This window comes from Eurosta solidaginis, chromosome 4, assembly GCF_040869045.1.
Source record: "Eurosta solidaginis isolate ZX-2024a chromosome 4, ASM4086904v1, whole genome shotgun sequence".
NCBI lineage: Eukaryota > Metazoa > Arthropoda > Insecta > Diptera > Tephritidae > Eurosta > Eurosta solidaginis.
The window spans coordinates 21292538-21320162 of record NC_090322.1 but is presented as its reverse complement, the minus strand read 5'-3'; the positions used below and the strand labels follow the sequence as shown (position 1 = coordinate 21320162).

The 27625-nt window shown below is 40.3% G+C and overlaps 1 protein-coding gene across 1 annotated transcript in view; it reads left to right on the top strand.

The window, feature by feature from the left end:
* LOC137248424 (zinc finger protein 208-like) overlaps positions 1-27625 on the top strand; it is a 230426-nt gene that overhangs the window by 52079 nt on the left and 150722 nt on the right. The window contains exons 3-5 of the mRNA XM_067779362.1: positions 1026-1334; positions 4834-4995; positions 7920-8228. Of these exons, the coding sequence (XP_067635463.1) occupies positions 1026-1334; positions 4834-4995; positions 7920-8228 (780 nt within the window). The remainder of the gene's footprint in view (positions 1-1025; positions 1335-4833; positions 4996-7919; positions 8229-27625) is intronic.

Genomic DNA, 27625 nt, shown 5'->3' with positions numbered 1-27625 from the left:
CCTTTAGTATCACCGAGTAAGCTGCATCACCCGTTAGCTTACTAGTCTTTCGTCTTTACTTTTAATGCCACCATTGCCCTACTATTTATGGATTACAGCTTTTGAGGTACGTGGTATTTCACTACTTAGACTTCCCTCTTCGCTCTGCTTTGCAGATTTAGGGCTGTGGTTCCTGTTTACCCTTCCTCTTCTGTCTCTTAAAATCAGGCTGCAAAGTTGAGAATTGCTCATAGCAAAGTCTTTGTGATTGAACTGTCTTCGACATTCTTCCACTGCGTCATGCGTGCATGCCAAACGCTCGATTTCGCGGTCGGTTGGGTTGATCACTGCAGTCAATCGCTGCATAATTCTTAGTGCTCCCCGGTATTGCGAGAGGGTTCTCCTAAACTCGCTGTATCGCTCTCATCCCAACATTAGTTCTGTTGGCAGATCGCTCCTTTACCGAGCGCAATGACTACACACTATCATGTTGTTGTAGCGACACTTCCAGAAGGTTTTTGACATTGTAATCGATGTTGATGGCCCTTTCGGGATATATACCGGTACGTTCCGGTGACAAGTACCATTAAGATACAAGCCCGACCATCTAGGAAACGATTCAATATGACCACATTGCACCTTGTAGGCCATTCCGCCCCCATCCCCGAGTTCCATGAAGAATTTGAGGGCGCCAGGACCCCGCCTGCTAAAGAAACACGATTCGCCACGGGTAAGTAAGGTTTACAATTGGGTTGGATAAGCTATAAATTACGCTAGCAATCCTTTGAGAGGGTTGCGCTGCGCAACACAATGAATTATTTGGGTGTTTAGTCGCCTCCATCAAAGTTTCCCAGTTTCTGTGTGAATGTGAATGTATTTCACACAGGGAATAGGGATTTCGTGTTGGGTATTCTGATTATAGGGATTTTGATTTTGGTGATAAAGAGGGTTACCTCAACTCATTTGGAGGTACGTATTTGGAGCTAGTGTAAATGTAGTATTAAAATCATCGTTTGTCTTTTTTTTACAACTTTTCATTAAAATAGCTTTGCTCACCCCTCACGTGTACCCGTCCATATGCGCACTCATACCGGTGAAAAACCATGCAAGTGCAAATACTGCGGAAGCGTCTTTAAGCAAATAAATGTATTACATAGGCATTTACGTGTACATCTGGGTGTAAATATTCATAGATGCAAGTTTTGCCCCTTGGCTTTTCCTTTAGCTTCGGAGCTACGATTACACTTAACGTCTCATGAAAACGAAGATGCGGAGACTCTTGAACGAAATATGACAGCTTTAAAGGAAGAAGAGGCCAAATTAGAGCAGAAACTATTGGAGAGTAAACCTAGAAGGTAAGAAAATAACGTGGCATCAAACAGTTTCAAATATGACCGCCTTTTGCGAGCGTATTATTAGATATTGGACAAAAATATAGTGAAGAATTTGTATGTATGTATTATTTTCCCTTCCAAAGGCACGCTTACGTGAATAGAACAATACAGTTTTTTCGAATTAAAAAAATACATTTTCTTCCTGAGCTAATTAATTGGCATGAGAGGGGTGAAGGAATTACTATTCATAGAACAAAGGAGTGAAATTGCAATTAGCTAAAACCAAAGAGAATTTTTTAGATGAAAATAGTGAGGCTTTTTCGGGTTGGTTAAAATATTACAAAAAGTGTATTTATAGCCATAACAGTTCGTTACAGGATTCATTTAAAAAATCAAAAATAGAACGAAAAAGCTGTGCTAGATAGTAAAGATAGAACATACCGAATTTTAATCACGAATAATTAGCAGCAGATCCATGGCCATGAAAACTCATAATTTAAAAAGTCATGTCTGCTGAACTACCGGTTTCGCAGAGTCCTTAAATGATCCCGGAAGGGTCCCAAAATGATACCAAAATAGTCCCTAAATGATACCGACGGGATCCCGAACAAATTCCGAAAACCATCCAGAAATGATCCCTGAGGGGTCTCCAAATGATCCCGAAATTACAATGACGGGGTACCGGAATGATCCCGAAAACTATCCAGAAATGATGCGGTCCCAAAAATGATCCCGAAGTAGTCCCGAGAAAGTCCCGAAATGACCCTGACGAAATCCAGGACGGATCCGGAAAACCATACAGAAATGATGCCGGAATGGTCCCCAAATGACCCCGCAAAAGTCCCAAAATTACCCTGACGGGGCCTCGAAAACCATACAGTAATGATCCCGAAAAAGTCCCGAAATTACCCTGACGGGGTCCCGAAAACCATACAGTAATGATCCCGGAAGGGTCCCGATAAGACTCCGAAATAGTCCCGAAATTACCCTGACGGGATCCCGCACCATCCAGAAATGATGATGAAATGACTGACGGGATCCCGGACGGATTCCAAAAAACTATCCAGAAAAAGTGCCGAAATAACCCTGACGGGATCCCGAAAGCCATTCATAAATGATACAGGAAGGATCCCCAAATGGTCCCGGAATAGTGCCAAACATTTTCCGAAATGACCCTGAAATGATCTCAGAAGGGTCCCCAAATGATCATGAAATAGTGCAGAAAGTCACGAATTTACCCCGTCGGGATCACGGACGGATTCCGAAAACCACCCAAAAATGATCCCGAAATAATCCCGTACGGAACCCAGAAACCATCCAGATATGATCATAAAAGAGTCCCCAAATAATCCCGAAATGACCATGACGGGATCCCACATAGATCCCGAAAGCCATGCAGAACCGATGCCGGCAAACTCTCCAAATGATCCCGAAATAATCCAGAAAAAGTCACGAAATGACCCCGACGGGATTTCGTAAACAGTCACGAAAGTATTACCGAAGGGTCCCCAAATGATCCCGAAACAGTCCCGAAATGACCCGGACGGATCCCGAAAACTATCAGAAATGGTTCCGTAAGGGTCCCAAAATAATCCCGAAATTACCCTGACTGGTACCTGGACGAATCCCGAAAATCATCTAGAAATTATACCGCAAGAGTCCCTAAATGATCCCGGAATAGTCCCGAAATGACCCTGACGGGATCCCGGACGGATCAGGAAAATCATCCAGAAATGATGCCGGAAGGGTCCCAAAATCATCCCGAAATTGTCCCGAAAAAGCCTCGAAACTACCCTAACGGGGTCCCGAAAACCATCCAGAAATGATCCCGGAAGGATCCCCAATTGTTCCCGAAAAAGTCCCGAAATAACCCTGACGGAATCCCGAAAGTCTTCCAGAACTGATACCCGAAGGATCCCCAGATGATCCCGATATAACTCCGACGGGATCCCGGACGCATCCCGAAAATCATTCAGAAATTATACCGTAAGGGTCCCAAAATGATCCCGAAATAGTCCAGTAAAGGTCCCAAAATAATCCCGGCGAGACGCCGGACGGATCCCGAAAACCATCCAGAAATGATCCCGTAAAAGTGCCGAAATTACCCTGACATAGTCCAGAAAAAGTCCCGAAATTACCCCGACGGGATGCCGGACGGATCCCCAAAACTACCCAGAAATGATCTCGGAAGGGTCCCAAAAAGATACCGAAAAGCCCCGATATGACACCGACGGGGTCCCGGACGGATCCCGAAGACCATCCAGAATTGATCTCTGAAGGGTACGCAAATGATCCCGAAATAGTCCATAAATATTCTCCAAATTACCCCGGCGGGATACCGAAACCCATCCAGAAATGATGCCGGAAGGGTCCCCAAATGATACCGAAGTAGTGCTGAAATTATCCCCAAATGATCCCGGAATAGTCCCGAAAAACTCTCAAAATAACCCCGAACCGATCCCGGGTTTATCCCGAAAACTGTACACAAATGATCCCGGAAGGATCCCACAATAATCCCGAAATAGTCACAAAAAAGTCCCGAAATGACCCGGACGGATATCGAAAACCATCCAGAAATGATCCCGGAAGGGACTCGATATGACCCTGACGGGACTACAGATAAGGTGAAGGTAATTAATGATAAAAGCATGTTTATAAAGCAACCGGCGCGTTGAAGCGAATGGAGACTAACAAACAAACATACATGTAAAACTAATAAAAACAATTGATGGAAGGGGGATGGCGGGAGGAGAAGGAGAGCACCACTGATCGTTTTTCCAAAATTGTTTAGATCTCGATCTGCATGAGCCAGATACCAAAAATTATTGATTTAGGAGAAAATGTACATGGAGTTATAACAATTTATAGATTGTGCACCAAAGGCGGAGAGGAGGGGGGGGGGGGGGGGGGGGGGGGGGTTGGAAGGAGGGTGTCACTGCTCACTTTAAGCCCTCGACTTATTTGACCCATTTTGAGTTTGTAATATTGGTGAAGGTCAGTATACGTAAAGTTATAATGTGTAAAAATTATTAAAAAGTAGTTATTCGAAGGGGTCGTGGACCCCTTCCCCGTTTACATGTTCGAAAAAATTTTCACCAGTAGACTATTGTCTCTGTCCGAAATTTCAACATAATCCGTGTAGCCGTTCTGGCGTGATTCAGTCACAAAAACGAAAAAATACAATAATTAAATTATAACTGTCCCTAGGGGGCGGGGCTTCCCCCTTTTCAATAAAATATAGCTAGTAGATCCTTCTAGACTATTGGCTATATGTGTGCCATATTTCATCCAAATCCGTCCAGCCGTTCTTACGTGATTGACAAACAAAGTGAAACGTCTGGACAAACATACAAACTTCCAAACTTTCCCATTTATAATATATATTAGATTAAATTAGATAAGTAATAATTAAATTAATATTTTAATTAATAAACTCTATCATGATATTATGCATCTAACCTATTCTTATATCTTAAAACAACTTCGTTTACTGGATTATCTGTGTTTTTTATTTATTCAGATGCAAAGAAAATCTTGAAGATGGCAAACAACTTAAACATCAAGGCAACGAACTCGAGTGCGATATTTGTGGAAAATGTTTTAGTCGAAAAAGTTATTTAAGGTTTCATAAACGGATTCATAGCGGCGAAAAGCCTTATAAATGTGATATTTGTGAAATGCGGTAAGTTTTCTTATGTAACTTACACTGGACCAAAAGCATCGGTTTGGGTTCAAAATTCCAAATACAATGCCTTTTAGAAATAATTTGATCGTACTTCATCGCATTTGGCCCCTGAAAGTACGATCCATGCGACCTATGCGATATATTTCTTTATCGTAAAGAAGGTGCAAATGACGCCAACGTAAACGCTTTGAAATGGGGAGTAACACTAAATCCCCAAACACAAAATCCACAGCTAAAAAACGTCCCTAAAGTCATCAACTCCGCAATCTGCCCACATTTTTGGGATAATGTCACAAACTCGCAAACACAAAGTCCACAAAATGTTATATATGTAAATAAAAAAAATTACCTGTCATATGAGGAATTGTGCAAGTATATATACATTAACCTGGGTCGATTTGTATGGACGAAAGTTAACCTATATCGCGCCATCGATTTTTCGATAGGATTTGGGCTCAGGAAAAAAAGTTCCACTACGCATATCCAAAAAAATAATTTTGAGCCTGCAAAAAAAAGTCGATTTTTCGACCAAAATTCTTCTAAATCTCCATAGAAGACATTTTTTATTTTTTTTTTTCAAAAAACTGCATTTACCAATTTTGCATTAGCCAATTGACACGAAAAAAAAAATACATAAAAAATGATTTGGAGCCTTGAAAATGAAAAAATGCATAAAAAATCGAAAAAATCGTTGAAATTTTGCAGGCTCAAAAATTATTTTTTTGGGTATGCGTAGTGGAACTTTTTTTCCTGAGCCCAAATCCTATCGAAAAATCGATGGCGCGATATAGGTTAATAAATCGACCCAGTCTAATATACATACATATATGTATGTATTATAACGCGTACATAGTAAAAAAGTGCGAATAACGGTACCGTACACGTTCTATTTGCATTTTGTTTTCGAGACTCGTTTCTATTCGATAACAATGCTAATGTTATATTGCAAGTTTAATTCACAGCAGACACAGTGGTTTGGGTGCAATGCCAGATCTAGGTTTTAAATTTTTGATTTTTTTGATAAAAGCCTAGAACAGGGATCGACTGCTAATACGCGTATAAAAATATGGGGAAAGATGTCAAAAGACGCGTTTTGACCTCAGTATTAATAATCCGAAGACGGAAAATGTTGAGTCGTTCAAAAGATATTAACGAAAAACCGAAAAATTAACCCGGGTCCCTCCGAAACGGGGGGCGAGATTCATAGTATTTTTGTGGAGAACACTTTTCTTCTTTGGCGGCCTTCCGTGCAGAACCCCATAGTACAAACAATATTACAAAAACTACATGAAAATTTTCAACTTTAACTGCAAATATCTCATTTATGTTCCGCCTTCAGATTATTGTTGTCGATGTCAGTACGCATCTTCTGACTCCTCTCCCGAAACGAGTATTAGCACTCAATCCCTGTTTTAGCCTTGTACCCCTTTACTAACGGTTAAGACATATCGACCGATATCATTCCTTTCGCCAGGTATACCTGTTTTTGTTGTTGTTGTTGTTGTTGCTGTTGTTGTATTAACGATAAAGACATTCTCCGAAGGTTTTGGGTAGTGTTATCGATGTTGATGGTCCTTTGCCAGATATAGATCCGGTTAGTTCCGGTAACAAAGCACCATTAAGGTGCTAGCCCGACCATATCTGGAATTAATATGACCACATTAAACCTTCTAGACCGTACCGCCCCCACCCGCTAGTTCCATGAGGAACTTGGGGTCGCCAGAGCCTCGCCTGCTAAATATGTGCATGATACATTCATATTTGTAACAGGATTCCCCTCACATAGGTGAGGTTGACAATTTGGTAGCGGAAGCTTTGAAGATATAAAGCTTTGTATTGTGCTTATCGACCCCTAGAATCGTTGTCTCAGCGTTGGATCCCTTTAGTATCACCGAGTAAGCTGCATCACCCGTTAGCTTACTAGTCTTTTCATCTTTACTTTTAATGCCACCATTGCCCTACTATTTATGGATTACAGCTTTTGAGGTACGTGGTATTTCACTACTTAGACTTCCCTCTTCGCTCTGCTTTGCAGATTTAGGGATGTGGTTCCTGTTTACCCTTCCTCTTCTGTCTCTTAAAATCAGGCTGCAAAGTTGAGAATTGCTCATAGCAAAGTCTTTGTGATTGAACTGTCTTCGACATTCTTCCACTGTGTCATGGGTGCATGCCAAACGCTCGATTTCGCGGTCGGTTGGGTTGATCACTGCAGTCAATCGCTGCATAATTCTTAGTGCTCCCCGGTATTGCGAGAGGGTTCTCCTAAACTCGCTGTATCGCTCTCATCCCAACATTAGTTCTGTTGGCAGATCGCTCTTTTACCGAGCGCAACGACTACACACTATCATGTTGTTGTAGCGACACTTCCAGAAGGTTTTTGACATTGTAATCGATGTTGATGGCCCTTTCGGGATATATACCGGTACGTTCCGGTGACAAGTACCATTAAGATACAAGCCCGACCATCTAGGAAACGATTCAATATGACATGGCACCTTGTAGGCCATCCCGCCCCCATCCCCGAGTTCCATGAAGAATTTGAGGGCGCCAGGACCTCACCTGCTAAAGAAACACGATTCGCCACGGGTAAGTAAGGTTTACAATTGGGTTGTATAAGCTATAAATTACGCTAGCAATCCTTTGAGAGGGTTGCGCTGCGCAACCCAATGAATTATTTGGGTGTTTAGTCGCCTCCATCAAAGTTTCCCCAGTTTCTGTGTGAATGTGAATGTATTTCACACAGGGAATAGGGATTTCGTGTTGGGTATTCTGATTATAGGGATTTTGATTTTGGTGATAAAGAGGGTTACCTCAACTCATTTGAAGGTACGTATGTATTTGGAGCTATTGTAAATGTAGTATTAAAATCATCGTCATAACGTCGTTTTTTATTATAACTTTTCATTCTGTCTTTAAAATAGCTTTGCTCGCGCCGGACATATATCCGCCCATATGCGCACTCATACCGGTGAAAAGCCATACAAGTGCAAGTACTGCGAAACTGACTTTGGGCAAATAAATCTGCTACATAGGCATTTACGTGTACATCTGGGTGTAAATATCCATAGATGCAAGTTTTGCCCCTTGGCTTTTCCTTTAGCTTCGGAGCTACGATTACACTTAACGTCTCATGAAAACGAAGATCCGGAGACTCATGAACGAAATATGACAGCTTTAAAGGAAGAAGAGGCCAAATTAGAGCAGAAAATATTGGAGAGTAAACCTAGAAGGTAAGAAAATAACGTGGCATTAACAGAATATTTGATCACCGCAATGTAGTGGTAGTCAAACAGTTTCAAATATGACCGCTTTTTGCGAGCGTATTATTAGATATTGGACAAAAATATAGTGAAGAATTTGTATGTATGTATTATTTTCCCTTCCAAAAATACCAAATTTTTATATGTATGTACTGAATAACTACTTGCTGTGCGATATACTGGTACGAAATTATAGATAAATTAATTTTTAGTCAAGTGCATACAAATTAAATTTTTTTGCTGGCGATGTTCCGGTTAAGCTTTTTCTTAGATGAATATTTGTCGTTTTGGTGCACAACTATTCTTTTCATGCTACGCCTCTGCTCCATGCTCTGTTTATGTTCAGAGCCGGAGCATAAGCAAAAAAAAAAAAACCTCAGAGTAATGTAGCATGTTCAGTCACTGCCTGAAACATATTGTAACGAATTTAGTGAAATTCCGCTTATTTGCAACCTTCTGGTAACGTTCGTATCGCTAAACTGTTGAATAAAACACTCCAATATTCGGTATTACAAAATGGTCTTTATTAGACTACTTTGAAAGTACTTCGCAATTAAACTTCAAAACAAACTGATTCCTGACTACTCAGCTTTCGCTGCTTTTATACTCTGTTGCCTCGTTCGCATCTAATGTCTAGACGTTTCTTCTGTTGGAATTTTGTACGTGGTTACCAGCTATACGCGTCGCGTGTGTATCTGTAGTTTATAGCCTCTCGCATAGCCATTTATTTATTTAGTCTAGTAACAAATGTTTAGTACAGACACTTATGACTAAATTACAGAAACCAGCTTATATTAAGCTATGGAAAACACTAGCAAAAAGAATTTATATTATTACAGATTAAGTAATTTTTTAGTTTAAGTTGAAAAGCGTATTTTTAGTCCGAGAAATCAATATCCAAAACACTTGAGAAGCAATAATTTCTGATAGGGCTCTGTTAATAGGCGCTTTTGAGTTATAAACAGTTCTACTCAGCCCTATGAAAAAGATTTCAAAGTGGCGGAGGTTTCTACAGGGAGTATTTTAGCATAGTCTTTCAAGAAGCAACGCGCAGTTAATTTTGCCCGTAAAAAGATCGAAAATGAACAACGAGGCCAAAAGAATTCTGCGATTGTTTAGGGATAGTAAGGATATTAGTTGGCATCGAGACTCATAGGACGGGATCGGTTCAGAGAATCGTAATGAAGTAAGCGCGAAGCGCATAAAGATTTTTTGAACCCGCTCCAGGCGGTTGATGTGAACTGCGTGGGTAAGGCCGCCAAATGAAAGCCGCATACTCAAGTTTGGACCGCACAAAGGACGTATATAAAACTTTGAGTGTGTAGGGGTCAGAGAAGTTTGCGGAATGGCGTCTAACAAAAGCAAGCATTGAAAGCGCCTTAGAAATTGTGAAGCTGACGTGAGTGTTAAAATTAAACTTTGAGTCCAAGTGCGCGTGTATATGTGAGTACTACTTAAACTGGTGACTGTGTATGAGTTATCTCTTTGTTGCCTTGTATGTGTGTGGGTAAATGATGATTAATGTGTTTATGAACATTTTGAGTGGCTGCTTAGTATCGGCTTAGTGATGGTAATATTCGTCAGAATATGTATATCTCAAGTATTTAAGTTTAATACAATTTTAAACTATGTTCGAAATTTCAAGTCCCTAGCTCACCGGGAATTAACTTATAACTTGACCACAAAATATTCAAAATCAGAGGAGTTTTTAAAATTTCACGAACCACCAGCGAAATTTCTTTTCCTCATGTCGCGTTATCATCGGATTCCGAAATATGTTCCAACTTTCAAGACTCTAACTTCATAGGGAGCTACTCAAAAACAGATTGCAAGATTCCGCACTTTTGTACTAAAATTTGCGGTCAACCATTAAACGGAACTTATAAAAAGGAAATAAACAAATGAGCATCTCTTTATTTTTATTATTGACCGTTTTAAATTTTTACATTTTTTTTTTCAGTTTTGTTTTCAGTTTTTAGATTTACTCAAATTATAGCAGAGCTGTAAAACTGTGCAAACATCTGAAATTTTAAATCATTGATTTAAGAATGCTGTTTCTCCATTCATTCATTCCTTGTAAAGGAATTAGGCTTAAAAGTTAACAAAGTCTTCATTCAGTTGTGGAAGATAAGACTGCACTCCTGAACTCATTCGAAAAAAAAAATAATAATAATAATAAAAATAAATAAAAAAAGACAGAAGATGTACGCTATCTGAAACGGTAGGTATGTATTTTCGACGGTGAGAGAAAATAGGAGTAGAAAAATAAATACCTTTCTACGGAAGCCATTACAGAAATTGCGTTTTTCAGCATATCAGTGTGAGTTTACATTACTTTTTGGATTGAATAAAAATAAAAAATTCAATTTGGCCACTTAAACTGTGATGCGCAGTAAAATTCAATGTATGCGGCCAATGTAAAGTGGCCTCAATTTCAACTGCAGTTGAAACTTTCATTGAAAACCCGGACATAAAAGAAATACGTTTATTCATATATAGTACGTATGTACGTTAATTCTTTTTTTTTTTTTGAACTTTTCTACCTTTTGCGGAACTTAAATGGGTTTCGGATTCGATGAAAAGTTTTACAGTCACACTTGGAAGTGATCGTTATACTCTCAAATATTTTTCCATCCCTAAAATTTCATTGAAATGTTCATCTGCTTTGTTGATTTGTGGTTGAGGGTCATTCAACATATGCCCTTCTACTTTATAATAACAAAGTTATCTGAATATTCCCCAAACACTCTTGACAGTTGAATTCATGATGTATTTTCTTACCAAGTTATTATTTACCAAAATATGTCAGGTCATAGATTAGCCCAGCGGCAGTCGGCATAGAACCAGAAGATGTTGCTCCGAAGAGAGCTGGATTCATATATTCTAAATTAGAATTCTTTAGTGTAACATGCCTCTCATCTTAGTGGTATGATTTTTAGGGCAAAACAGCAACAGTGAGTTAAAATTTTTTGTATATTTAGAATGTCATTATTTTAGCGAAGTATTTTCATAAATAAGGTGTAACACGAAAATTTTGGTGTTCTTGTAGGAATGAGAACAACATTCTTCGAATGTCTTCAGTAGCACTGTACAGCGAAAGATCCTTGGTTGAATATGACGTGAATACAAATAATTTGTTTTAACAAAGACCTGTTTCATTCTTTTTGGGAACAAATTAAACATATATATGTCAACCTCACCTATCCGCGGCGAATCCTGTTTCACTAACAGACGAGGCTCTGGCACCCCAAGCTCCTCATGGAACTTGGGGGTGGGGAGGGAGGGGATGGCCTGAAGGTTTAATGTGGCCACATAAATCGTTCCCGAGATAGTCGGGCTAGCACCTTAATGGTGCTGTGGTGCCGGAGCGTACCGGATCTGTATCCGGCAAAGGACCATCACATCGATAACACTCCCCAAAGCCTTCGGGAGCAACCTTATCGCTACAACAACAACAACAACATACCCAAGTGAACTAATGACGGCTTACTTCACCTGGTTATTCCACCATGGGCGTCATGTTCAAAACACGATTGAAAATAAACGATACGTCTAAAAACTAATATTTTCTTTGCTCTGCAAAAACTTTTATCACCAATATTTTTTTAAGAAAATAATTTCAATTCGAATAACAAAAAGCTCAATCTAACTTATTAACTATATTAAACAGAGTTTAAACCAGAAAACTTATTTGAATACACAAAGCGATTTTTCATCACTCACTGCTGTACTTCCTATTTTAGCAATTCACAATATAGCTGTCAAAACGGTTTTTTTGCTTTTGAAAAACTGTGTTTTTGCTGAGAGAGGGTTCGGATATAAGCCGAAGATGTTCTTTAAGGCTCTTTTGCAGAACGGCAAGATAAGTTTTGACATCTGTCAAATCGACCGCCCTTAGCTCCAGGGAAGGAAGGCCCCTTTTTGAAATGGTACCTAAAGAAATGGTGGATTCTCTAAGTGGCGCTATTGAGGACCAGCGCAGAACTCAAGCCCATCTAATTCGAATCAAGACTACGTTCGAGACAAAGCAGTCGTCTGAAATAACGAGAGGCTACGTTCAGAGCCTGCTCACAGAGATTGACAATGTAATCCAGGACTTTAAGCGCGGTCACGAACAAATTTACGCACATATACGCAACGCCTCGCTTCAAGAGGACGACATTCCCTATCTGAAGGAGGATGTTTTCTATACCTGCTACGATTTATACATAACTTTCAAGTCCAGCTTGCTTGATCGACAAAATGAACTCGCACCATGGACATCGCCAGGGGTCCATGCCAGTACATTCGCCACTGCCACTACAAGAAATGACACTACCACATCATCAGCACGCTTGCCTAAAATAGAACTACCAACTTTTTCTGGAGACTACTTGGAGTGGATACCTTTTCGCGATCTGTTTATATCTCTGGTACATAATAACGACGCATTAACCCCGGTACAAAAGTATTTTTACCTAAAGGGATCTTGCACCGGTACACCTAAGGAAATGCTGAATGAATATCCAGCAACAGATGCTAGCTATGAACCTGCCTGGGCAGCCCTGGTAAGTAGGTTTCACAATAAAAGGAAATTAGTGGATCAAATTCTTAAAAGGCTTATCAATAGCCAAACTACTGACGGGGGCTTGCAAAGCGTAAAATTATTGCTCGATCTCACTCGAAATAGCCTCGCACTTTTGAAAATTTTAGATATATGCACTCTTAATTGGGATCCGATTCCAATATTTTTACTTACCCAAAAGCTTGAAAAGCAAGCCAGAAAGGAATGGGAAAAATCTCTAGGCGGTTCCAGTGCCATTCCTTCAGTACAAACTTTGCTCAAGTTTCTCGAAACTACCTTCCGTTCCCTTGAATTTATCGAAGAAGAGGACACCTCAAAAAAGGTTGTACACCGCTGCTATAGCGACAAACAAAAACAGCAACAAGCTTTTCGCAAACCTGTACATGCTAACGCCGCCGCTACTGCCGCTAATTCCACACCTTCCAGTTCTGTCTGTCCCTGTTGTCAAAAGCATCATCTTCTATATAAATGCTTTAAGTTTTCTGCACTACCTGCTGCTGAAAAACAAAACTTTGTTCTACAACATAAACTATGTCTAAATTGTTTAGGTAAGGGTCATACCTATGGTGAGTGCAAAATTAATTCACGCTGCCAGGTGTGCAAACAACCTCATCATACGGTTCTACACAATGCATACGCTATTCACAACAACAAAACTAATGAAGAAAAACTCTCTGTAAATCTTGCAATTAATACCCAAAATACTTGTGCTGAAATACACTCTGCATCAAACAACGGACAAATCCTTCTCGCTACTGTGCAGGTGATTGTGGAATTACCTGAGCGACGATATCAATTGAAAGCTCTAGTTGATCAAGGCGCTCAAGCCTCCTTCATTACTGACGATGCCGCTCAACTTCTCAACTTGCCAAAACGACACACCGACGTTGTGGTAGCGGGAATTGGTGGGGCTAAAGATTTTATAGTCAGAAAGTCCATATCCTTAAGCTTGCGCTCTAATTACGAGAAAGATTTTAAAATGGAGTGTACTACGTTTATTTTACCAAAATTAACTTCTTACAAGCCATCACCTCATACATGGCGGGGTATGCCAAATTTATCTGACATCTTTCTTGCCGACCCTACATTTGCATTACCTGTCAAGATCGACTTAGTTTTAGGTGGAGATGTCTATGGCGATATATTACTCTTGGGTATGAAAAAATATGAACGTAGCATTTTCCTCCAAGAAACACACTTTGGTTGGATGATTTCCGGCCCAACTGCTGCATGTTCTTCCCAACACCATTGGCAAGCAAATTTATGTACACTCGATGATCAGCGTTTATTCTGGGAACAGGAGGAGTTGCGCGAGGAACGACTTTTCTCCGCAGATGAAATAGCTTGCGAAAATCACTTTCTGCAATCTCACAAAAGAGATGAAGCCGGAAGATACACTGTTTGTTTACCTTTTAAAAGCCTAATCGCACACGGAAAGTTGCCAACCTTTAGTGGTACTGACTACAACGCTGTTAAGCGACTAAGACAGCTAGAAGTGCGGTTCGAAAAGCAACCTGAATTCGCAAAGCTTTATAAAAATTTTATGGAAGAATATGCAGATTTAGGCCACATGCAAGAAATTGGCTGCTACCCTGAAAATTTGCCAGATAATTCATACTTTTTTTGTCATCATGGAGTCATTAGCCAGCACAGCACTACAACTAAATTACGTGTTGTATTCGATGGGGGGAATCGTTGTTCTCCACAAACCTCTCTAAACGAGGAATTGGCCGCAGGTCCGGCGTTACAAAACGATTTGCCAAGTATTATTTCTCGATGGAGATCACACAGAATAGATTTTACAGCTGATTTAGAGAAAATGTTTAGGCAAATCAATGTCTGTAAATAGCATCAAGATTATCAATGCATTCTCTGGAGAAAGAATTCTACACAGAGAATTAAGATATATAGACTTTGCACTGTTACTTACGGAACGACATCGGCTCCATATTTGGCGATCCGTACTTTGCGTCAATTGGCCATAGACGAGCAAACAAAATATCCTCTCGCGAGTAAAGTGCACTTAAACGACACTTACGTTGATGATATCATCTCAGGCGCAGACACAGAGATAGAAGCAATGGAGCTACAAAAACAACTCATTAAGCTCTCAAATAGTTGTGGGTTTAATCTCAGAAAGTGGCACTCAAATTCTGATGTGCTGCTACAAACAATTCCCTCTGAGAGTAAAGAGAACACAGATCGAATTGAACTCAAATCCGAGAATTTTGTAAAGGCATTGGGTCTATTTTGGAGTCCTAAAGAAGATGAATTCTCATTTAAAATCAACTTTAGTTTTTCCACTTCTATAACAAAAAGCAGTATGCTGTCTGATGCATCTAAATTGTTCGATCCCCTTGGTTGGCTGGCGCCTACAACTATTATCGCCAAGATCATGTTTCAGAATTTGTGGAATGAAGGATTAGACTGGAACGACCCCCTTCCAACTAAATTAAATGCTGAATGGTTACTGTACAGAGATTCTCTTCATGAACTCGAAGGTATAAAGATTTCACGATGGTTTGGATGCGAAAAGTTTGACAAAATTGAGTTGCATGGTTTCAGCGACGCTTCACAGGCTGCATATGGTGCGGTTATATATGCCGTCGTTTACAACAACTCATCTATTGTAACGTCACTCATACAAGCGAAAACAAAGGTAGCACCTCTCAAGACTGTGTCCATCCCTAGGTTGGAGTTATGTGCGGCGGCTTTACTGGTGAAACTAATGGCGAGAGTGAAAACCTATTTCCACAAAGATTCCCTTATTTTCTACTGGACTGACAGCACTGTTGTCTTGAGCTGGATACGATGCCATTCCGCACGCTGGGCCATATTCGTCGCCAATCGAGTAGCGGAAATACAACGCCAATCTAATGTAAGTCAATGGAGGCATGTGCCAACTAGTGATAACCCGGCAGATTGCTTAACGCGTGGATTGACTCCAAGAGAGCTTAAGTCTCATTCATTGTGGTGGTTCGGTCCGACATTTATTACTGAGTCCATATCTAACTGGCCGACTCAGAACATTGCACTCAAAACGTGTTTGGAAGAACGAAAGTCATATGTCGCTACTCACTTAACTACATTGGCAGAAGATGCAGACAAATACCCAGATTTTCTATATCAATTCTCTTCGCTCACTCGGCTTACGCGAGTCGTCGCTTATATTCTACGATTTTATTATAGCTTAAGAGCAAAACTGCAGCAACAAAACAAGGAAAATTATTTACTCGAAACAGGTTTTTTAAAGTCACATGAGATTAGGAATGCGCTCATTGTAACAATAAAGCAAGTGCAAGGTGTTGACTTTGCTCAAGAAATAAATTCGCTGAAAAATAAAGAAGTTATTAACAAAGGCAGTAAAATTCTTCAGTTAGCTCCTATTCTGGATAACCAACAGTTGATACGAGTAGGAGGAAGAATTTCGAAGGCAAAATCTACATTTGATGTGAAACATCCACTTTTATTGTCAAAAGAATCACCTTTATCGTTTCTTATATTCACAGACGCTCATCACCAAACACTACACGGTGGCGTTCAGCAGATGCTATCGTTTATATCACAACATTATTGGATTTCTTCAGCCCGCATATTGGCGAAAAGAGTGCTTCGTAAATGTGTAATCTGTTTTAAATACAAAGCGAAGGCGCAGCAACAGCAAATGGGTAATTTACCAGCAGTTCGTCTTCGACCTTCTAAACCGTTTCAGCACAGTGGGCTCGACTACGCTGGCCCAATAACTATAAAGTTGTCAACACTGCGGAAAGCACTAACAACGAAAGGCTATATATGTTTATTCATCTGTATGTGCACGAAAGCCATACACCTTGAATTAGTTTCTAGTTTAAACACGGACGCCTTTATAGCTGCATTCCGGCGATTTATATCAAGGAGAGGTCGATGCTCCGACTTGTACTCTGATTGCGGTACTACCTTCGTAGGAGCAAACAAAGAACTAAACATTAATTTTGAGCGTCAAAGGGCATCGGTACCTGAACATTTGGCTGCTACTTTGGCAAATGAAGGTACGACCTGGCATTTCATTCCGCCAGCTTCGCCGAATTTTGGGGGCTTATGGGAAGCGGCAGTCAAGTCGACTAAACATCATTTAAGACTAGAATAATGCGAGATAGAATACTTACATTCGAAGAGCTTAGTACTCTTCTTGCACAAATTGAGAGTTGCTTGAACTCACGTCCGCTATGTCCATTACCAGCACATCCCGCTGATCAACGAGCGCTCACGCCCGCACACTTTCTGGTTGGGGAACCCACAACCTGCATTTCGGAGGCAGGTATACTCGACTCCAATATTGAGAGACTTACGCGCTGGAAACTAGTTGAGCGCCTAAAACAACATTTCTGGCATCGGTGGTCTAATGAATATTTGCATACCCTGCAAACTCGATCTAAGTGGATGGAACCTCATCGAAATCTTCGAGTCAACGATATCGTTTTGCTATTCCATGAACGAAGTGCTCCAGGCCATTGGCCTTTGGCAAGAGTGCACGAGGTGCATCCGGGTGCAGATGGTCTTGTAAGGGTCGTGACGCTGTACTGCAATGGAAAAATGCTGAAGAGGCCAATTTCCAAAGTCTGTTTGCTACCTATCAAAGATAACAATGAAACTACTAGCAATGTTTTGCTAACATAAACAGCTTGCTTTCGGTTGACATCTTAAACAAAAAAAACTTTCGTTTTCGTGTGGGAGAATGTACAATATTTTTATTATTTTTTAAAATTTTTTCCTTCTGATGCAACTCTGTTCATTATACTACCACTTTACTTTATTATTCTGCAACCCTGTAACATATACGAAACTTTTATACATGTAATAAAATTAACTCTCTTGGATTCTGGATACTGAAACTTACGCACGTGTTTTTACTTAACCTGAAAACGAGGTAACGAAAATTTTAATTACTATTAATGTTTTACCAACAATAGCACATGTATTTTATTTTCTCCTTGCGGGCGAGGCCGCTGGTAAAGGCTGATATAATATACATATATAGTAGTGATAAAGAGTTATGCATACCACTTGAGGTAAACCCACTTCTTGGGAATGGTTCCTATCCTACTAATAAGAATAGATACAAGAATACTGATAAGGGTAGAAAAAGCATAGGAATAGGGAGAGGAAGAATGTATAGGAGAAGGAAAATGGAAAGGAAACGAAAATTATAAAGTATGGGGAAAAGGAAATGGAAAAGAGTAAGAGATCGGGAGGGCGAATGAGAGAGAAGCTGAGAAGGAGAGGGAGAAGAAAAGGAAAAGGAAAAGTGGAAGAAAAAAGGAAACGAAAAGAAGGGGAAGGAAGAAGGAAAGGAAAGGAGAGGAGAGGAAATGCGGAGGGAGCGGGGGAAACCGAGGGGAAGGGGAATGAGAGGAAGGGAAATAAAAAGATGGAGAAGAGGAAGAGCCATAAGAATGAGGCTAAAGAGATGCTAAATGCCCAAAAAGAAACCAATAATAAATTAGACGCACTAATTGCCAAAATTCAATAAAAGTTGTTTATTATTTACTAGGATCCACTGATATGGGCTATGGGCTTTCTGACTTCGGACACTCTAGCCTTCGACTTTATCCCTGACAGGGCGGACTATGCCGATAACTGCTCCCTGTGCAACCTTCACCCCAGTCATTCCCCGGGAGAGGAATGGGGAAGAGGACTCATCCGGGGAAGGGGACAGGTTCGCTTGTTCACGGATGGGTCAAATATGGACGGAAAGGTTGGTGGGGGGTCTTTTGTCAAGAGCTAAATGTAAGCCGCAAATTTATGTTGGCTGTTCACTGCAGCATCTGACATCCTTTTCTCTGAAAGCAAAGGCTCTCGATAGAATACCACTACATCGAGATCAGCATGCATATACGACAGGCAGGTGGACAGAAACTGCATTGTATCAGCTGTCCATAGAAATCCAAAGTGCGTTCGAATGCGGGGAAGTTGCGCTATGCGCATTTTTGGACATAGAGGGGGCATTCGACAACACGGCACACGAAAGTGTGAATGGGGCACTCGAGAGAAGAGAGATACAACGTCCGATCCGTATGTAGATAAACGCCCTACTGCGTACGAGGATTAACGAAACCTCGAGTGGGGACGGTACAGTAGAGATCAAGACAACGAAGTGATGTCCACAAGGGGGTGTCCTGTCACCCCTGCTGGAGCCTGGTAGTAGATGAACTTCTACAGAGGCTCTTAGAAAACAGAATCCGATGTCAGGGGTGCTCGGGTGATAATGCAAAGGGCATTGAGTTTAACGAAAGAATGGTGTACTGAGGTACGGCTAAGTATCAACCCTAACAAGACAGCCATTGTGCTCTTCACCAGGAGAAGAAAAGTGGAAGGGATGAGGCACATCGCAATGGATGGACCGAGGTGAAATACTTCGGAGTCACGTTCGACTCTAAGGTCTTATGAAGGAAGCACGTCGGAAACACCAAATCAAAGGCCACAAGAGCAATAATGGTGTGCAGACGTATTGTAGGAAGATCCTGGGGATGCATCCCAAAGATCCTAAGGTGGATGTACACTACTATAGTTAGACCTTGTGTGGGCATCAAGGACAACCATGGTGACCGTACAAAAGTCCCTCACAAAGTTTCAACGCTTTGCATGTGTCTGCATTATGGGAGCCATGCGAACTTGCCCGACGGCGGCAATAGAGGTGCTGCTTAAGTTAACTCCTCTACACATAATAATTGAGCAGGCAGCCAGGAGTACTCTAGTAAACATAGCTAAAGGGGGATGTGGAAGAGGAAAAATGATACAGGAACATGGAGAAGCTGAAGGAGCACATTGCGCTCATCCAACTTCCCCGTGATGACACTAAGAAGATAATTAAGTTTGAGAAGCGCTTCAAAATAGAGCTGGGGAACAAGTGTACGTGGGACACCTCCAGAATTGAAGCGCTTCACAAGGAACACACTATAATATGGTACACCGATGGCTTGATGACACCGAAGGGCATAGGAGCGGGGATCTTCGACCCCCGAACCAAATCTTCCTACCACTCGGAAAATATCCGAGCATCTTCCAATCCGAAGTTTTCGCCATAAGCCGGTGTTCAGGGATAAATTTACAGCGCGGATATACAAACGAGAGAATCGCTATACTTAAGGACAGTCAGGCTGCGCTCAAGGCACTATCTTCAGTTGAGATTAAGTCATTAACAGTCATTGAGTGCGTCGAGAGGTTAAACAGTCAGAGGAGTGGATGGTAACGAGCTTGCCAGGTTGGCGGCGGCTGAAAAGCCAATAGGACCCGAGCCCATCATGCCGATAGGGTCACGCACAATAAGGGAAGAGTTCAGGCAAAAAGAAGCGTGCCTCAGAGAACAACACTGGCGCGAAAGTCCAGGATAGGAGGCTCAACTGAAAGCGATATAAAGCCATTATTAACCTCCCAATAGCAGTCTTAGATTTTAACAGGCATACTCACAGGTCACTGCAGGCTAAAGAGCCACTTGCATAAACTAGGTATATCGTCTAGTAGCCTCTGTCGATTCTGTGGTCGCGAAGATGAGACTGCAGAACACATTCTGATGGAATGCGATGCAGTCGCGAGAGGAAGACTTAGGATCCTAGGATCACCAAAATTAGAAAGTAGTCACATACAATCTTTGAAGCCGAGAACCATTCTGGATTTTCTCAGAGAACTCGGTTTGGATGAGGTGTTGTGAAGAGAATGAGGGCACAATAAACCATTTGGTCGGAGTACTTAACCTCGCAACATATTTATGTATATGTCTACTGCAGTGTCTACCCCCTCTCCTCTCCTCTCTCCTTTTCCTTCCCCTGTTCCTTTTCTTCTCCTTTTCCTTCTTTTACACTCCTCTTCCACACTCTTCCTCACCATTCGTCTGTACCTACTTTCCCTCTACTTCTCATTCCCCCCCTCCGTTTTTTCATCCTTCTCTCTATCCTCTTTCCTCCCTCATTTAAAACTTTCTTCCTTGCCTGTTTAATATTTTATTTTTAATATTTAAAAGTTTGTTTATCAATTACAAATATTTTCAATGAATGATATTTTTTATATCAAAAATGAAAATCAAAGAAAGGTATAAAAACATATTTCACATAAATTACAAACATAGTTATTTAAAAGTTGATACATGTACAAGTGTATATTGTCGTTTACAACTCGGCCAACCTGACTTAAGACCGTCCACGGTCATATAACTTAAAAACTAAATCAAGTTAAAAAAAATATTTTAAAATTGTTTACATATTTTTAATATACAGTTAATTATAATCAAGATAACAATTCTAAAAATCCGATAAAAACTAATATTTCATAATTTGATTCTTCAGCAGAAACGACCCCATTATTATTATATCCAAGCCACTTTCTCATTTTATTAGCTTCAACAACGACATTATATGGTAATTGAGTCAACTGGCAGCTTTCTACGTCTCGTACCATATATCTATCATTTCCTAATATATTACGTATTACGTAAGGGCCTTTAAACCTCGGTATGAGTTTTTTGTTTGTTCCCACAACCGAATCTCATATCTTATGACTACAAAATCTCCCACTTCATATTCTCTTGCCCTCACACTTTTTTCAAGAAATAGTTTAAATTATATTCCTGCTTTTTCTTAATAGCTTCAGATGCATTTAATCTAATTTGTTCCAGATCACACGTTTCATTAACATTTATTCTATTATCTAAGTACTCTGTAAACTCATCCACTATTTCACCCCTCTGTTCTACGCCGAATAAAAATTTACTAAGAGAATTTCCCGTAGTACTGTGAAGAGAATTATTAATAGCATATTCCACTTAGAGAAGTTTGGTGGACCAATCTGCATGGTTAAGTGGATGACTAAGTTTACCTAACATAGTTTTCAAAACTCTATTTACTCGTTCCACTTGCCCATTTGCTTGTGGAGAGGCGGTAGCTACTTTAGTATGTAATATGTTTCGCTTTAATAAAAAGTTGTCAAAATCCAATGACGTAAAACATGTACCTCTGTCTCTTACAATAAGACGGACGACTATAATAACTAAAAAAATATTTATCTAAAGCAACATTAACTTCTTTGGTACTTGTTGAATTTGAATGAAGCTAGAGGACCAAAATGATCAATATGAATTGTGTCAAATGGTTCAGGTTTTTGAGGTATATTAAACAAATTTCGTTCATTTACTCGAACGGGCTCTGCATAAATAATACACTTAGACAATTTTGAATATATTTTTCAGATTTTTGTTAGTTGGTCCAAACTCTTTATAAAATGTTTGCTGTGTAGGAGCCATGGATTGAAAAAGAAAAAACAAAAGTTTTCACTTTTTCCTCATATGCATTTCGGAGCTTTCGCGTCATCTTCAGCAAGGTCTACATTTATTTTAAAGCAGAAACATGAAAATACAAAATGACATGTAAGGATATAACATAATCAATGGACACGAAAATTAACATTCCAAACTTAACTCATATTAATTTAATTAATTTTTTTAATTACAAAAACATCACATATTGTTTCTATATTATTGTTTATTTGTATATTTGATCACAGCTGTGTAAGCGCTATTTGTGTTTTTCACGTCTTCTTTGAAGTTCATTGCGTTTGTCAGCTGTTGTTGAATTCGGAGACTTTCCAGTGTCATCCGTCTTTTTTCTCTTCTCTTAACATCCAAAATTTTAGCGTTCGCAAAATCGGCTGTGTGTTTGTTGTCGATCAGGTGTTGAGAAGCGCTGTTGTGGCTTTGTTGTTTTTGGCGTCCATTTGATGTTCGTATAATTTCGATACTAATGCCCTTTTCGTTGTGCCTATGTAACTCTTATTGCAGCTATTGTTGTCATTGCCTTTGCATTTGATTTCGTAGACTACGTTGCTTTGCTGTTCCTTATCTATCCTGAGTTTTGTTTTTGTAAAGATTCTACTTAGTGTATTATGCGGTTTTAGGGGAAAAATTTATGTCGCCATTTTTGCTTGATTTCCGGTTAGGCCAAGCACATATGTAACGCCAATGTATGTTTTGTTTATATTTGCTTCTGTTGGTTCATTTTCAATATTAGGGTGGCTCATTTTTTCTGTAGTATTATTTAGTCGATTTTCTATTGTTGGGGTAGCTATTTTTAAATAGAATACTTCTTATTTTCTTCAGTGAATTCATTATCGCTTAGAAGGTATATTTTTCTTATTAGGCTGGTTGCCGTATTTATTTTTTGTTTCCATGGGTGATTTGAAATTCTACCCGAGGTTACTGTCTATGCGCACCAGTTAAGAATCTGGTTTTTATTTCTTCGATGTACATATTTCCACGTCTAGGAAGGCAATTTTGTTTTGTTCTATTTCCTTTGTAAATTGTATTTTGGTATGCTGTGCGTTAAAAATTTTCAATATGTCTTCCACGTCTTTGGTTTTTACAATAGCGAATATGTCATCTACATATTTGGCTATGTATTTGACATATATGTCTTTACTTTTTAATTCAGCGAGACTGTCGTCCAAAATTTTATCCAGTACGATTTTTGCAATGGTTGGAGATAGTGGGTTGCCCATTGGCATTCCTTAAATTTGTTGATATAAAATTTTATGGCATGTGAAATAATTATTATCACGCAAGCAGAAATCGAGTATCGCCTGGAATTGTTTCTTATCTATTTTGGTATATTTCTCCAACTTATCCAATTTTTGCACTATAATTCGTATTGCCAAATGTATCGGTATATTTGTAAATAGGGATATTACGTCGAATGAGGTCAAAAGTTTATCTTCTCTTGTAAGATGTTTAATATTTTCTTTGAGTTTCAGAGAGTTTTTTATGTTGAGATCTTCGGATATGATATTTTTTAAGATGCTTACAATGAACTTTGATAGCTTATAGCATGGCACATTCGTAAAGCATCAAATCGGTCTAAGTGGTGTATGCGGTTTGTGTATTTTCGGAAGTCCGTACAGTCTTGGTGCGTTAGCAGCGAGGAAGCCAGTTGGTATTTTTGTTTTGTATCGAGTCTATTCTGTTTGTAGAGGTCATTTATAATGGTGTTGTTCTTCTTCAGTATCTAATTTTTGTGTGGGATCGTTCCTAATAGTTTTGTACGTGTTCTTGTCATTTATCAGCTTTTTCATTTTTTGTTCATATTCGGTCTTGTTTCCTTTGTCCGCATTGGTTATTACAATTTCGTCCCTGTATTTGTTTTGACAACTTTTGGTGTATGCAGACGTTTTTAGTATGAACTTTTCTTTGGCATTGTTGGTTATTTTCTGCTGAAAAGTATTGATTTTGGCTGCAATTTCACTTCTTACTGAGTATTTGTACCTCTCGTCCTTAAGAATACGCTAAAGTTTGGCATGAGACTATTTTTAGCAAAGTTTCTTTGACAAAGGGGTAAATAAAAAGGAACGTAGTGTCTGTATACTCTAGGGGGAACCGCAAAAAACAATCGGCTGAGAAGGTCCGCAGAATCAATTTCTCCAATAATGAGCTTATGGATGAACAATAAATCTTTTCAACGCATAAATTATTGCTAGAGTTTCAAGTTCGAAACTATGGTATCTGCTTTCAGCTCCTGTAGCAGTTTTTGAAAAATAATATGACCGCTTTTTGCGAACGTATTATTAGCTATCGGTCAAATATAGAGGGAAGAATTTTATAATGGATTATTTTCCCTTCCAAAAATACCAAATATTTATATATACTGGATAACTACTTGCTGTGGGATATACTGGTACGAAGTTATAGTTAAATGAATTTTTAGTCAAGTGCACAAAAGTTCAATTTCTGTTTATGTTCAGAACCGGAGCATAAGCAAACAAAAAAAAAAAACAACTCCGGAGTAATGTAGCATGTTCAATCACTATTTATGACAATTTGTGATCGGTCGCACCTATTAGAAGGGGCAAAGCATTACTACGACAACAACAACAACACCATGTTCAATCACTGCCTGAAACATATGTCCTTCCTTCCTTCCTTAATTGGCGCTTAACCGCTTAAACGGTTATGGCCGTCCAAAAAGGCGCACCAGTCGCTCCTCTCTGCCAACCGGCGCTAATTGGTCACACCAAGGGAGTTTAAATCGTTTTGCACCTGGTCTCTTCAATGGAGTGGGGGCCGCCCTCTACCTCTGCTTCCTTAGGCGGGTTCCGATAGAAACACTTTCTTGGCCGGAGCGTCATCTTTCATTCGCATAACATGGCCTAGCCAGCGTAGCCGCTGTGTTTTAATTCGCTGGACTATGTTGATGTCTGCGTATAGCTCGTACAGCTCATCGTTAAATCTTCTTCGGCACTCGCCATCGCCAACGTGTAGAGGTCCATAAATCTTTCGAAGAACTTTTCTCTCGATCACTCCCAGAGCCGTTTCATCTGATGTTGTCATGGTCCATGCTTCTGTACCATATAGCAGGACGGGAACGATAAGTGTCTTTTAGAGTATGATTTTCGTTTGCCGAGAGAGGACTTTACTTGTCAATTGCCTACCTAGTCCAAAGTAGCATTTATTGGCAAGAGTGATTCTTCGCTTGATTTTGGAGCTGATGTTGGTGCTAATGTTGATGCTGGTTCCCAAATAAACGAAGTCTTTTAATATTTCGAAATTATGGCTGCCAACTGTAGCAAGGTTGCCAAGGCGCTTATGCGCTGACTCTTTGCTCGATGACAGCAGGTACTTCGCTTTGTCGTCATTCACCATCAAACCCACCATTACCGCTTCTTTTTCCAGTTTGGAGTAAGCATAACTAACGGCGCAGGTGTTTAGGCCAATGATATTAATGTCATGAGCATACGCCAGTAATTGCACGCTTTTATAGAATATTGTTCCAGAGCGGTTAAGTTCTGAAGCTAGTATAATTTTCTCCAGCATCAAATTAAAGAAATCGCACGATAGGGGGTCGCCCTGTCTGAAACCTCGTTTAGTTTCGAACGGCTCGGAGAGGTTGTTGTTTTTATTGTTGTAGCAGCGCTTATCAATGTCCTCTAACGGAAGTCCAAGTCGCTCCGGTACATAGAACCGACTGCCTTGGGAAGCGATCACCTCTTCGTCGATTTTAAAGGCGCCTTCAACAGCACGAAGAGGAGCTGCCTATATGCTGCTATGTCTGAATTTGGTTTCCCCGCAAAACTTATACGGCTGTGGAAAAGACGCTGAGCAACACTATCAGCTCAGTTAGAATTGGGAAGGGCCTCTCGGAGAGCGGAAATGGGGGCGGCCTCGCGTTTATCATACACCACTCTGTGCAATATCATATATTTGATCCCGACATCGGCCGCAGGGACAGTGTCTTAGAACGTCAAGGCTTATCTGTCCGGTCAGGCGATGCAAACCTAGAAATCATCAACATCTACATCCCTCCTGCCACCTGTTGCCCTAGTGGATACCGCCCTAATATCAGCGCCTTACTCACTGGCAATAATCGCATTATCTTAGGCGATTTCAATGCCCATGACGATCTGTGGCCTCCGCCACCAGAAGGGGTTAATATGGTTTCCTACGCCGATGACTGCACAATTATGGCCACAGGCCCAGGCCCACAGATCGATGAGCTTTGTAACAGAATAAACGGCTACCCTGATCTCCCAGTTTTTTCGCCTCGCGAAACCTGGCATTATCACCGACTAAATCCTCCGCGACCTTATTTACAACATGGACGTCCCAAATGTGGACCATTTGGAACATCCACGTCGATGGCACTAAGCTGCCGACTGTCCTACACCCCAAAATTTCGGTTATGACGTTTGATCAGGATCTACATTTTGGTGAGCATGCAGCCGCAATTGTACCGAAAATCCAGAGCCGTAATAAAATCCTCAAATCTCTTGCTGGCAGTACTTGGGGAAGACACTCATTACCACTTACAAAGCAATTGGCCAGCCGATTGCATGATACGTGTCCGCTATATGGTCGCCAAGCCTAAAGAATACTCACTGCAAGAAGCTACAGGCCTGCCAAAATACTGATCTCAGAACCGCCACGGGCTGCATTCTTATGTCCCCAAAACTCCATCTACATAATGAGGCGAGAATACTCCCCATCAGTTAGAGAAATGAGATGCTAACCAAACAGTTACTGTTGAATACCCAGAAACCTGGGCATCCCAACAGTCATTGATGAGCCAACCGCCCAGGGACGTAAGGAGTAATCTCCGTAAGCATTATGAGGAAATACGGCACCTGAGAATACAGCCGTATGAAGCCAAAAAACACAAGCAGGTCCGCAGTGAACTCCACAAACAGGCGTCGGACCTTTATGCAACGAATTGCCCATTGAATCCAATACTCAAAGAACAATACCCAAAACTTGCAGAAGAGGAACGCACACTCCCCAGGGAAACGCGAGTCACTCTAGCTCAACTTGGATCTGGATACTGTAACAGGTTAAACTCTTACCTATACAGAATCAACCCCGACATACAAAATGTATGGCCTGCTTGCAATGTGTCCCCACTTGACTCCAATCATCTATTTAATTGTAATGTGGAACCAACGCCTCTTAACACCCCTCTCATTATGGTCCACCCTGTTAAAACAGCAAGTTTCCTTGGACTCCCGTTAGAGAATATTGATGAATATTTGTGATCGGTCGCACCTGTCAGGTGGGACGAAGCACTGCTACAACAACAACATTATGCTGACATTTAGAATACTCAGAAAGACCAAAATAGCGGACCATGATTCAATTCATGATCATGATTTAATCATGCTAGCGGTCATATATGCCTTTGAATCACAATTCTATAATGGAAGTCTATGAAAAAATAAAACTGCGTTTTCCCAACAAAATAAAATTTTGAATTACATCTGTTTATAATAAAATGGGCGACATATTGGAACGAATTTATAT